Raw genomic sequence first — 13,817 nt, 5'->3', positions numbered from 1 at the left:
TATTGACAAAACATGCACCTAGTTGAGGTTCCAACACAATTTCATATAATTACACAATGACAAAATGCACTAAGTACGTTATGTCTGTGAGCTTAATTTGATTGGCTAGTGTTGGTAACATTTCACCTAGCTGATTCTTGGCATTAAACACAGGAGATGGTGTTTATTCCTCCCTTTCTTTAAGTTCCCTGAAAGGTGATGCACCAAAAAAGGGAACACAGATTTTGAAACTGCAACATTTTCATAAAGATGATTCTTGCAGTAAGTTTCATCACCCTAAGGATTAGAGCAGTACCAAGTGAGTGACCTCTGTTGCTGACGTTTGAGCTCTGTGTTTGTTCGCTGTGTAGTAAGTGTATCCCCAGTGACATCCTGAGATGTTTCCTGGCTGCATGTTCTTGTGTGCATGCTCTGTAAAACCCATTGCATTGATTAATGTGACTCTGTGCCACACCTTTTTTAGTTTCCGGGTTGTTCTCTGTTTTCTTGTTAAAAGAAAAAAACCTGTGCCCTTGAAGTGCTATGTTTATTTGTTTTCCTTTGATTCTTTTTAGTTATATATGTCTAGCTAAAACTGTACTGCACAATCAGGTTGACTAAAAAGGGAGATATTTAGTTTTTGGGTAATTATAAATGGTTGAATTATCTTTAATATCTTTCCCCCCATGTCCTGTTTAACTAGCTTATGATCTCAGTATTCAGTTTGATGCCTTTTTTGGCACAGAGATAGAGAGGGAAACTAAGTAGAAGCAGGAAACTTTTAAGGATATCAAGTGAATATTTCCATCTTAAACATAAGGACCTAAATTAGTGGCGTGTTCAAGATGTGGAAGAAAAGTTTGCTTCCCTGATTAAAAACCTATTTAGAAAAGTGCAGATGTCACAGAGATGCATTTACACTTCCAAGTTTGTGCTTAAGATCCACAACCTCCATTGAACCCACATGAATCAAATAATTTGCCTTATAAATCTTTAAACTTCTTCTACCCTCGGACGAGCATCGGGATACTTGAATAGGAAAACATGAGTGATTGTGTGTGTGTGGGTTGGTTTTTTTTTTGGTTTTTTTGTAACATTTCATAAAATGAGAGACTTCTTTTGCCAGATACTGCTGGCTGCCCACAGACATCCCAGCTCATCAGCTTGTAAGACCACACGGCCCTTTGCTCAGCTCTGGCCAACCATGCAATCACGACCGCTCATTAGATTCTCTTAAAGGACAGACGCAACATCTGCGAAGAACATTATATCCTGTAACATCCACAAACTGTCATTCCCTCAATATGCCCGTCGCATTACTTTGCCAAGTCCACATCAGTTCAGGTACAGGGCAGAAGAACACTCATTGATCTGGACTATGGTTCTCATCTAACATCAATAAATATCTCTGTTCCCTTTAAACCTGCCAAACTGATTCAGGTTTCAATAATGCTTTATACAGCTTTAGACATCAACTTTAAAGGCCAGTCTGTCCACCACGACTCCCTTCTTGTGTGTAAGCGCTTGATAATAGATTGATAATAGAAATCTGTCCTACAAATATACATGGATGATAAGAACTTGGACTTCAAACAAATATGACCACCAAATTTTAATTTTCTTTATTTATTTTTGGAAAAAGTAACTCAATACACCTTGTGTTAAGTGCAAAGCTGTCCAGTACCCAGGCCCTCAAAAACTAAAGTGGTTCAATTGTCTCTTGGCACATCAAGTGGTGGATAAGGCCATTGTCATTACACAGATTGCCTTACAGGTCTCCATAGGGTAATTAGGGTGTCTGCCGAGTGTCCACACTAATCTATGTCAGTATAAGGTCTGGGTTTTACTGTGCAAGGCTTGGCAAGAAGACTTCACAAATGACATTTAGCTGTAAGTCCAGCAGAGTAGCTCAACTTACCATAGTGCAAATTAATCTTATGAAGGGTTTTAAATCCACATTAGCGTGATTGAATTAAATCAGAACTATTGAATGCTCGTACTTAAAGTCCCTTTAATACCAACAACCATGACTATGACTTTATTAGGAAGAAAAAGCGAGATAAAGAAGTAAGATAACCTAATATAACAGGATAAAATGCAATGGAAATATGTAAAATAAAGGCAATATTTTTTATTAACACCAATATTTGAATTCTTAGATTTAGGATGTTAAAATATTCGAGTTACAGAAGCACCACACGTTTATTTGATGAGACAATGTCCATCCAAACTGCCCCGCGTGTCCTTAAAGTTGGCATAAATATGAAGCTGACCTGAACTTGATCACTTTATATTGTCGTCAGAAGATAAACAGGGACACAACCTCAAACCTAAAACCGTTCCAAACCCTTCTCACTCCCTTACGGCTGTAATCAGCCCCGTACAGCTTCTGACAGATCCCCCTGCTGTAATGCACTACCGAATCTTGCCAGAGACCTGTCAAAAACTCCGAGGCCCTGTTTACAATTCTTGTCAACCACAGGCCTCCAAATCATTTTGAGAGTTTTAGTAATGCTCTGTGTAAAAGCACAAGCATATTGATGTACATGTCTTTGTCAACATCTATTCAGCTCACAAAGGGGCGGTTTGGCTGAAGGGACAATTTTTTTATTGAGAACGGATGACAGTCCAACCACTGTGGGCTGTGTGATTATATCTTAGATTTTTTTTTCAAGTGGTCGAGAGTTGAGTGTTTGATTGCACTTGTCGTGCAGAATTTAACCACTTTCATTGCATCGAGGAAAATATTCACTTTTATGGCAAAAATGATAATTCGGTTAGTTGTTTGCTTTGAAAAGACATTTCTTGACATGTATATATATTTTTTTCAGTCTTTATTTGAGTTAGATGTTAGAGTGCTTTGGTTTGACTGATTATCTCTGGGAGACATGCCAGTGTCTGCAGTGATTTATGTTGCCCACTCAAGATGATTTCTTCACCCCCCCCCTCTTCCAGGCACATTGTGGTCTGTGGTCATATTACCCTCGAAAGTGTCTCCAACTTCCTCAAAGACTTCCTACACAAGGACAGGGATGATGTCAATGTAGAAATTGTTTTTCTCCATAAGTAAGTTAATTTTGTCTTTCTCACCCTTTGTAGCTTAGCAACAAACGAACTATTGCATAGGAGCTATCGATTTATGCGCTAACCCATCTTCTTTTTTTTAGTATTTCCCCTAATCTTGAGCTGGAAGCCTTGTTCAAACGCCATTTTACCCAAGTAGAGTTCTACCAGGGATCGGTTCTCAACCCTCATGATCTGGCTCGAGTGAAGGTACCGGCTGGTGGCGAGACTCCTGGAGCGATGAAAATCCTTAACATTTTTGACAACTGTTGTTGAACTTAACAGTAGAAACATTTCTCACAGATTAGCTACAGTTGTGTGCGTCACTGATTAGCAGGCTGTAAACTTATTACTGTATAAGTTCAGCTGACAAAGAGAGCAAAGGAAAAATGCAGAAGAATGATAATCTAATGATATCCATTTCAATGTTTTAACCAAAATATATCAGGACAGAAGAAAGAAATAAAATACTTTTTTTTTTTTTTTGTTGAGCAGATTTAAACCATCTGGTATATTGAATATTTTTTATGAGAAAAAGCAAAGTGTTTTTTATTAAATACAGACGTGCACTTGAATGTTGTCATATTTGTTTCTTTGGTACTTTACACATAGATCGAGTCAGCAGATGCCTGCTTAATCCTAGCCAACAAGTACTGTGCAGATCCTGATGCTGAAGATGCCTCCAACATCATGAGGTATTCTCTCCTCTGGACAATCAGTAACAACTGGCTTACGGAGGTGTTATGTTTCCTTGCTCACTTTATCTGCCTGTTTTTCAAAGGGTCATTTCCATCAAGAACTATCACCCCAAGATCAGAATAATCACACAGATGCTGCAGTATCACAATAAGGTGAGATGTCTCGGTGCCCTGCATTGTGTAGTGTATGTTATGTTGCTTCACTTCATCTTGGCCGCTCTCCAACCTTCCCTCACAGAAAGATTATGGCTGCAGTAAAATGGCAATCCTGTCAGCTTGAGAGCTATGTGGTGCTTTTAAGGATTCATGGTAACTTTGACATATAAGTGACTTTTTAAAGGATCCACTCGCTCAGCTGCTTACATGCTGTGCATGCTCCTGAAGAATGGACCGCACTTTTTTAAATGAAGAATTAATAGAGCGGCACTTAGCATGGTAAATAGTATTACACGAGAAAAATGTGAGCTTTTGAAAATGTGTCTTTTATATTTAATAAATGTGTGTCTGAATCACTGCATCTGTCATATGACATGGCAAGGAGATATGCAAATATGTCTATTTTTTTGAAATTCCTGTGTATGATGCCCTTTATGAATGGACACTGGTACACTAACTGAGACTTGTACATTGTAAGTGATTTACCCAGGATGCTAACTTTTCTAGTAGTTAGCTGACTTTAGGAAAGGAACAGCTCTACATTTTTAGGATAAGCTAGTTAGTTTTTATTTATTTTATTGTATGCTAAGCTAACTGGCTGTTTATTGTAACTGTTTAATTTAATTTGCATTCACATGTTTGCATTTCAGCTTTGAACTAATTAAGGTAGATCATGTTAATTAGTGGACTTTTGTTATCCTGAATGTTGGATTTCAGTACCACTGCGTAAAGCCAAGCTAGCTTACCCCAGTTTCCAGTTTTTATGCTAACCCAGTTCAAGCAGATATGAGGGTTGTATTAACGTTATCTGTTCCAAAAGAAATGTGACTCATATATACAGTTTTCTGTGTTTCTGACCTCTCTAACTTTCATGTGATGAAGGCCCATCTACTGAATATTCCAAGCTGGAACTGGAAGGAGGGTGACGATGCTATCTGCTTGGCAGAGCTGAAGGCAGGCTTCATTGCGCAGAGTTGTCTGGCCCAGGGCCTGTCGACAATGCTAGCTAACCTCTTCTCCATGAGGTCCTTTATTGAGGTAACAGAGTGGACTATTGACGAATGATTTCTCACATTGCATTTTTTGCACATGAGGTGATTTATTAAGGGATTATAGTCTAAATAAGAAGGTTCTCTGCTGACACATGGACTAGGTCTGTCAAACAGTGCATTCCCTAAAAAAAATTGACATCTCTGTCCAGAGACGGGCTTCCATTAGTGTGTTTTCAGTCATTCTGGCACATCATATTTTATTGTGTGACATGTCATGTGGAATCTGTTCAGTGTTCTCTGCGGCTTAGAATTGAAGAGGTGCTTGTTTCGATCAAAAAACTGTTCTCATGTCATAAAGATGATAGATCAGCTTATAATGACCAGGCTGATGTTGTGCAGTGGGACATCTGCTGACCAGATTAGGCTGCTTTTGGAAGGAAAACTGTTCTTTTTTTCTTACTTTTTTTCTTAACCAACACATGTGACATTTCCCTGTTTCATTATTTTTTTTTTATCAGATCGAGGAGGACACATGGCAGAAGTATTACCTTGAAGGAGTGGCTAATGAGATGTACACAGAGTATTTGTCCAGTGCCTTTGTAGGCCTCTCCTTCCCCATGGTCTGCGAGTAAGTATCACTCTTTGATCAACAAGACCACTCTCAATGGTAGGTAGCTTAAAAAAATAAATAATGCAAAGTAAGAATGACAAAAAAGAGGAGTGTTGGGATGTAAGGCTGTGGATTTTAACGGTTTTTGAACACATCAGTCATCTTCTTATATCCTGCTTTTCTCTAATGAGTGCACTTGTTTTACAGGCTGTGTTACGTGAAACTGAAGCTGTTGCTTATTGCCATTGAATTCAAGTCTGAGCAGAGAGAGAGCAGGTTGGTATAGCGGATCTTTCCGGAGCATTTGATACAGCTGTGATAACAGTGAACTGCACTGTACTTTTGCTAAAAGTAGATCTTCTAATAAGATATCTCGACTTTTCTTTTCCTCTCAAGTCCTCTTTGCAGCTTGTTATCTATGCAGTTGATATTCACATCACTTTTCAGATCAATTTGGTGAACACTTGAGCATTATTGTGTCACCATGAGGTACTTCCTATAATAAATAATTCAGTATTTATTTTTTTCTGAGCTATTATCCTCTTTGACAAGCAATTAAATGGGATTGATATTGGCGAAGGATTCGGGTCACAAGCTTTTACGTAAACCTTGCAGGTATGCAGGAAAAAAAAAACTTGAAATGTGGTTAAACTGTGATTGGTTTCAGAGAAGTACTAGGTACTGCACTGGAATAACTTCATGTTCACTGTCCTTTTTCAGAGACACCTTCACACCTAAATAACAAATTTGCTTCACGTTTAAATTTCACATAATGTGTCTCCTGCACTTTTTACTGTGCTCCTGCTCTGTCTTTATGGTTATCACTAACTCTACATGAGTGCTGGTTTTATCACCAATAACGACACAAAATGCATTTTTTCAGTAGTCTCAATTTGCCAAATCCCACTCACCCTTCCCCATTCACCTGTGTCAAATGTTTGTGTACTAACGAGGTTGCATGGTTGATTTAATATTAATTAAAGATGATGTAAATTCTAGTTGATACTAATTGAATATACTTTATATAACCCAGTGGGCCAAATTGTGTCCGTGGTCCAATCACTTTCAAGGTAGTTGAGCTTTTTCTTTTACGTTTTTTCTTTTTGTACATTTTATAGTGACACCCTAGAATATTTTATTTATACTTTCAAACCTTTTATAAAACATATTCTCTGCCCTTTATGTACTTTTTGCAAAAGATGAATAACTTCAAACACTTTTTTTTCTTCATTTTTATGACTTTGAGTTGCAAGGCCCTCAGCATTGGACAAAAAACAAAGTTGCATCACACGCTGCCATATAATGAAAGCATAGCTTGTAAATGGGCAGAGACGCATTAGCAACAGTTATATTCTCCTCTTCTTTTATATTCATGATAACTGTTTGATTTGAGATTTTTTCTTGTTGTTTGCAGAAGCCGAAAGCGGTATGCCCTCTACCTTATCTTACTTCCAAAGTTCCACCCAATCGTCACCACTTTAAAGCTTCTGACTTTGGGAGTTTCCCCAAGGATATTTTTCCAAACACTATCTCACAGGCCTCTTTTTCTAACTCCTTTTTTATGGTGTCCCTTGTGCTTAATGCACTAACTTCTTTGCAGGCAGAGAGAGGATAGATAAATTGGACATGTTTGTAGAAGTGCTGTTTTCTTTTCTTTTTTCTTTTTGTCTTTGCTGTTGTCGCTGTACCAAGGCCAAACACTCACCCTCTCCATATCTACCTCTTATTTGATCTTTTTCATTTTTGTCCTCCAGCAAACTCCTTTGCTCCTTTAGTTTCTTTCTCTCACACTTTCAGTTCTTTTTCAGTGTCGCTCAGTCGTTACCCTACCGTTTCTTAGCTTTGACGAGCCACGTTTTCCACTCATCGGTGTTTAAAAGTCTTCACCGGAACAGTACAGTGAGGAGTTTCTGTATGCATATCTCAGACATCAGATATGGTGTCGATAGGCACTGATATCCTACAACTTTGGATACAATCTTTAAATAAAATGACGGATTACATGCCACTGCTGTAGACGGTGATTGATATAGGAGCATGTTTTTTTTATTTATTCATGGTTTTATTATACCAGCAGCACCTCACCAATCTTTGTTTTTTTTCATGATTTTTTTTTAATACACTAGAAAAGGCATGGAGCTGTTGATTTTGGATAGCATTTATCCAAACTGAAGTTTTATTTATGTGGCCCACATTTCACTCTTGCATTCCATCACCCTCTCATGTCCTCATTCCCAAATGTGTATCCATCTGTGCATGTATGTGCGTCTGCGTATGTGCTATCACCTCGGAAGGGAGAGTTTGTGTTTCTGAGTGTGTGTGACTGCGGAGTTTTGTGCGTCTCAGCCACCGTGTACAGTCATGCTCGTGCGTCTCTCGAGTAGATGTTCTTAAGTGAGGTCACTTCCTGTCAGTTTGGTGTTTGAGAAACAATCCAACTGCACAGAAGTTACTGCAACCGTCTGCATCTACGTACCTGTCCCTATACCTGTACTGCAGTGGCTATGCCTTTCTGTTTTATAATTGTCCTCTTCATGCTGTTTGGTAACTGCATGCTACGACACTATCACATAAAGTGTTTGATGCTTGCCTTGTTGCTCACAATATGAGGTTTTGATGCATCTTCTAGGCTTTTATTCACCAGTTTGCACACGACTCAAGAAAAATGTCTTGGATAGTTACACGTGTAAAATCTCAGATTTGGGCAGCAATGTTTGTGGAACTGTCTTGATTTGATTGGTTTTTTTCTTTTATTTTTGACTAAAAAAAGCATGCCAGGTGTAATGCCTGTTAACTTCTCTGGGGGCCATTCAATCTGAGCGAATGTTAGGTGCTATTTTACTTCTTGCAGTATGGAAAGAAAATTCTGATCTGCATGACTGGTGCAATTTGATCACATCCCAATATGTATATGGATTCAATTGCTCCCTTAATAGTTTTGTTTATTTTCTCCCCAATGTAACCTTTTTCCAGAGCTCAGAGGAAAGATGTTGCGCGATAATATACTTGTTCCCTTCTCCCCCGAGTCTAGACCTCACATACTCTTTCAAAATGAATGACTAAAATGCCGCGAATAGTTATTACATGCATATTACATGCGTTTATCAATGTTGCAAATTTACAAAAGCTTAAAATGTAAACAGAGCGGCGAATGAGACAAAAAAAATCAAGATCATCTTTCGTCTGGGCTTGTATTTTGAAAGAGTGACCCTTAAAGGTTTGTGGGTACAGTGTTTTGATATCTTACTTCACACTCACTTCATTGATGATTGTTGCCCACAGGTAACCATTAATGACCGGGGTGTGTGTGCGTGTGCGTGTGTGCATATTTGTGTGTGGCGTCTACTTTTTGTCTTAGTCTAATTAATGGGGAATGATACAGCCAATCACTTAAAGTACCTTTGAGTATTAAACCAAATCCCACTTTATCACAAAAGAAGCGAGTAATTATTATTTATTACAGTAACACATTTCTTTTAAATCTAAATACAATGAAAATGATTAAAGCAGTTTGTACTTAACTAGACATACATTACAAGTATTTGTAATGGAGCAACACATTTGGACCAGTCTTATTTTCCCCTAGCAGAGTCTAGAGCAGACTCAACTGTAAGAATTAGCTCAGTATATTAAACAGAAAGAGCTGTTCATTCCCTTGCATTCCACTGTCAAGTACTAACTGAGATACACCTACTGGACATTCTCTGTACGACGGCCGTGTCTCAGTGGACATCATAACATCTGTTCTGACTAGATGACTGCATTTGAGTGCTGAGACTAAAACCACTCCATGGCCATAATTTTAATTCTTTCTGCCCTCGTCCCTCTACTTGTATCTCTCTGTCCCTCTCTTCCACCCCCGGGCCAATCCGATGCCATTTCGTAGAGAAAAGAATTAAAATTCAGTGTGCGATCATTACTGTTGTACATTTTTGTCCATCCGTGTGAGTATCGCATCAGCAAACTGCCTCGAATCAGAAGGAGCAAGTGTGTTTGTGGTAACTTACAAGACACACGTAACAAGAGGGAGAAAAAATTTCTTTTTGGGAAGGATAATGTGTTTAAAATGATGCAAAAAATGAAGCCCGGCAAAGTCCAGATCCAATTTTAGGGCTTCAACAAGTGTGTGTACCATTCCTCTTGATTAGCATGTTGTGTGCATGAATTCTTTGTATGTCCAGATGTTAATGAGCATTATTTGTCTGTATGTCTTTGATTACCCAGCATTCTCATCAACCCGGGCAACCATGTCAAGCTGCAGGAGGGAACACTGGGATTTTTTATCGCTAGTGATGCCAAAGAAGTAAAAAGGTAAACGGGACATCCTGCCAAACGGCGGGGTCACTAACCGTGTCAGTTGACAAATGAATAGGAGCGCTAAACATTTTTACTGTGTCACTTTTAGAGCATTTTTCTACTGCAAAGCTTGTCATGATGACATCACAGACCCCAAACGGATCAAGAAGTGCGGCTGCAAGCGACGTGAGTAGCTGTGCCTTTATTTTGCCCCACTGGCACCCTTCCTTCCCTTCCTTCTCACTCCAAAAACCAACCTATGGGTCTGTTTTTCTCTTTATTCATAGGTGTGCACATGGTTATTATGCCTTTCATTGTGTTGTTCTTCTTCTTGTACTCTGAATCTGTGTTTTAAACATTATATTGCCATTATACTCTTAGGAAAGTGTTTGATATTGGTCCCATTTGAGCTTCCATAACCCCCATTATAGTATGATCATAAGTCGAAGTGCTTTTGTTTCTTTGTCAAAATGTAGCTGTTCATCTTTAAATGTCTTTTCATCTTGCTTTAACCACTGAATCACCACTTTATTTGCACAAACTGAGACTGTATTGCAGTGAATGAAATGCAAAGTGTTAACATGTAAGTAGAAAGCATAAGAATCTAAACCAGGCTTGTTTCTGTATCACATTTGAAATATTAGAAAGTAGAACAGATTCTCCACCAAGTGTCCTATGTTGCAATTATAAAGGATGGGTTCAGGTTCTGCCAGTGCTTTACCTGCTTCACCTAGTTTAATGAAATTCAGCTTGGTAGTTTCTGAGTACTGATCACATGCTGTGCCTCAGCCTCAGCTTGGTGGAGGAATTAGGAAAGATGTCCTCTTACTTACATATGAATGCTCTGAGTGAAATATTTTAAGGCTGTTTCATTCTTCTCAATTGTTTTAAGGTCACAAATGTTATGGATAGTATTGCTAGCTGTTAATTTTCTAATTTAGCTGTGCAAACACCCACATCAAATCAGTGACTGTTTTATGCAGATACAACATTACCATTAAGGCAGGAAAAGCACGCAAATATATCCTGACCTATGTGCAGAAGATACTTGTCAGAATGTGTTACCTGATGGATAAATAATTCAGGTTAATATTCTGTTTCCATAAAAGGTCACAGGCTGTTACGGTAAGCAGTCCGTTACAGACAAAGCCTGGTTTTAAAATAGGTACCCTCCAGTTCCTTCTTTTGTCTGTGCCATTTCAATTATTCAGACGCTTTCTGCTCTGTCAACTCAATAGAATCAACAGGCTTTTCACACTCTAGTTTTATTTACCGCAACTATTTACCTCTGTTTGCTTTCCTACTATCTTCATGTCTCAGACTCAGCTGATGGCGTTATGTTTTATCTTATTACATTTGTTGCCGACAAGAGAGTTGCATTAAAAAGATGACAGTTCCATTACTGTAATGGAATTCTGTCCAACTGTATGTATGTTCTGTTCTGTCACGTTTTGTTCTCTTCTGTTGTTTTTTCCCATGTTTCTTTATGACCAGTGACACACTTTTGATGTATTTCCTTCCCTGCTGCCATTGGAAAACACCACTTTATTTTAACTACTCACTGGTAGTGATTTATTGTGAGTAAAATGAAAATGGGTGTCTAATTACCCAGAGTGCAGTGCAAGTGTTTTTTATTTTTATTTTTATTTCTCTTCCTTTTCAGCAAATAGTATATTGTATCTATGTTGCATGTTACCGGTGTAGCTTCTGCATCCCTCTCCTCACCTCTCATTTCTACACCGTGCTCAGACCAAACTGAATCCAAAACAGCAGATATTGAACTCGCACCAGCATCAGGCCTCTGCTCCTCAGTGGCTCAGCCGGCTGATGATCTGATTTGTTGGAGATGACAATTAAATAAAGCGCTACACGATTGGATGCGGCCGATGAGGTGTGCAGTTTTTGCTCACTCTTTGATCATCAAACCAAACACGTAGTTGACATTTAAAAGCCAATCTGCTGCGAGTCTTGTGTCATTACATGTGATTAACCTCTTTATAGTGTATTTGCCCAGAGAAAGAACAGAAGAATAAAAATCTGAGATGTCGTTACAGTAAAAACAGATTTAGAGGAACTAACACACGGGGGAAAGATCTACTGCTATTTAAAATGATCTGCTTTCTGTCAAAGGTAGTTTTGTGTGGCAGGTTTTTTTTGTTTTTCAGAGAGCAGAAAACGTCCTTCTGGGATGTTCTTCAAATCCTGGCAAGCTACGTTGCCAAAACACAATCAAAACAATCTGGTCTCCCCTTTTACCCCTCTTTGCTGTGATCTCAGCCCCTTTATAAACTCTGGGCCCTGGCCCAGCCTGGGCTGATGTTTCAGAGATCACTGGTTCTTTTCAGAACTGCACGAGCCTTGTGCCTTTCAAACACGGACCGTCGTTGGGCCATTTTGTTTAACTCGCTTTACTGGGAGACAAGTCGAGGATTAATACGCGGCATTGTCATAATTTTCAGTTCCCACTAGATGGTAGTGCCGTGCCAGAGTCTTGTGCGGTAATAGATATCCATAGTTAAATGGTGATGTCTGTAGAGGAAACGAATCCCCTGAGACCTGTTTAGCAAAATTGCAAGGATCAGATGGGTGCTTTTTTGTTTTAGGATAATAAATCAGTTTGTACAGCTTTGTACAGATTTATCATCCATAACATGTTATTTCACATTGTTTTTTATATCTATATGTTACAATATAAAGCAGGGTATGGTGAGGGGTGTGCACTTGTGTACAAAGTTGGCTTTTTCAAGAAAAAAAGTATTTGTTTTGTCCACTTTTATGTGCCCCACTCTGACAGGATACTGCACTCTCTGTTAGTTATTGCTCAAAGGTTCACCTCTTGAGCCAACAGTATCCTTTTTCCTTGCACTGTTGCTGAATAAGGAGGATTTAGGTGGATATCAGAATGTTGCTTTCTTTGGGACATCCTTCATATTCAACATAGCACCCTGATAGCTTCTGTTTACAGAATATTAGTGGTTTGTAGGCGGTAGTAGCCAATCAAGCCCACACAGACAGTTGATCAGGGTCGCTGTTATGTTGAATCTTCAGTTAGGAATGCCCTGAAATGGACACGTTGTCATCTTAAACCAGAATCTAGGTATTTGTGAAGTCAGAAGTAAAATGCATTGTCTATGTGTGTGTGTGTGTGTGCGTGCGTGTGTGTGTGTGTGTGTCTTGTGTCTTCCATTGCTCCCCTTCCATTTGTCAGAAGTCTACATAGTGGCATAAACACTCATGGGCTGCTATTATTAGGTACACCTGTGACGCTAAATGCAGACCAATACAACAGCTCTGCCATAGAGTCTACTTTTATTTCAATTCTTCATCTTCATCTTACTCCATTTGTCCACTTGATTACATACAAAGAGGGTTAAAGACTGAACATGTTTACAGGCCAGAACGTGACAACTCACGTTTACTTTGGAAAATAAAGAAGCCTCATAAAAGCAGAGTTTACAGCAGAGCTGTTGTGTTAGGTTATGTTAGATTTCACATGTGTACCTAATAAAGTTGCCAGTGAGCCCACATAATATGTTCCAAGCGCCCAAACAAAAACACCGAAGCAAAGAAACTTCAGCATGACCTGACGGCCTCACTGCACTTGTCCGCCATGTTCCCAAAACTGTTTCATTACTGTGAACAGTTATCTGTGTACCTCTCCTTGTTGCCAGGACTTAAGCTACATTTCCTGCATGCTTTCCACATGCTAGTAAGGCACATATGCATGTCACAGGATACAGCAGTCCCTGATGCATTCATCTTATGGGATATGATCTGTGTTTCCCATTCTTTCCTTGGCCAGGAGCTGAAAACATATTACTTCATTCAAGGTCTTATTTTCCAATGTGAGTCAGAGTCAAAGATGCTGAAAGCGTCTTTGTAAAGGTGCCAGACAGTATTAGTCTGCTGTCTGTTTACACCTTGGCAATGAGAGAATGGGGACCAGGGACTGTTTCTTTCCAGAGTCACAGCAATCTAGAGATGCTACTCTGGGGACTTTCACTCCCGCTTCCCTCAGGGTTC

The 13,817-nt window shown here is 39.1% G+C and overlaps 1 protein-coding gene across 38 annotated transcripts in view; it reads left to right on the top strand.

Annotated features, from left to right (window-relative positions):
* The window catches only part of kcnma1a (potassium large conductance calcium-activated channel, subfamily M, alpha member 1a), a 147,979-nt gene that overhangs the window by 98,280 nt on the left and 35,882 nt on the right, over positions 1-13,817 (top strand). For 20 of the 38 annotated variants that reach the window (XM_025897358.1, XM_025897367.1, XM_025897363.1 and 17 more), the window contains 11 exons: positions 2,935-3,045; positions 3,147-3,252; positions 3,655-3,737; positions 3,824-3,893; positions 4,779-4,934; positions 5,407-5,516; positions 5,706-5,774; positions 6,913-6,924; positions 9,723-9,809; positions 9,904-9,980; positions 11,363-11,371. In XM_025897358.1, coding sequence (XP_025753143.1) covers positions 2,935-3,045; positions 3,147-3,252; positions 3,655-3,737; positions 3,824-3,893; positions 4,779-4,934; positions 5,407-5,516; positions 5,706-5,774; positions 6,913-6,924; positions 9,723-9,809; positions 9,904-9,980; positions 11,363-11,371 — 890 coding nt within the window. The remainder of the gene's footprint in view (positions 1-2,934; positions 3,046-3,146; positions 3,253-3,654; positions 3,738-3,823; positions 3,894-4,778; positions 4,935-5,406; positions 5,517-5,705; positions 5,775-6,912; positions 6,925-9,722; positions 9,810-9,903; positions 9,981-11,362; positions 11,372-13,817) is intronic. The other 18 variants (XM_025897359.1, XM_025897374.1, XM_025897373.1 and 15 more) reach the window with 3 other exon arrangements.

Source organism: Oreochromis niloticus, linkage group LG13 (genome assembly GCF_001858045.2).
Source record: "Oreochromis niloticus isolate F11D_XX linkage group LG13, O_niloticus_UMD_NMBU, whole genome shotgun sequence".
In the NCBI taxonomy this organism is placed as follows: Eukaryota; Metazoa; Chordata; class Actinopteri; order Cichliformes; family Cichlidae; genus Oreochromis; species Oreochromis niloticus.
Note: the sequence above shows the minus strand (reverse complement) of the source record. Positions and strands in the feature narration are given on the sequence as shown.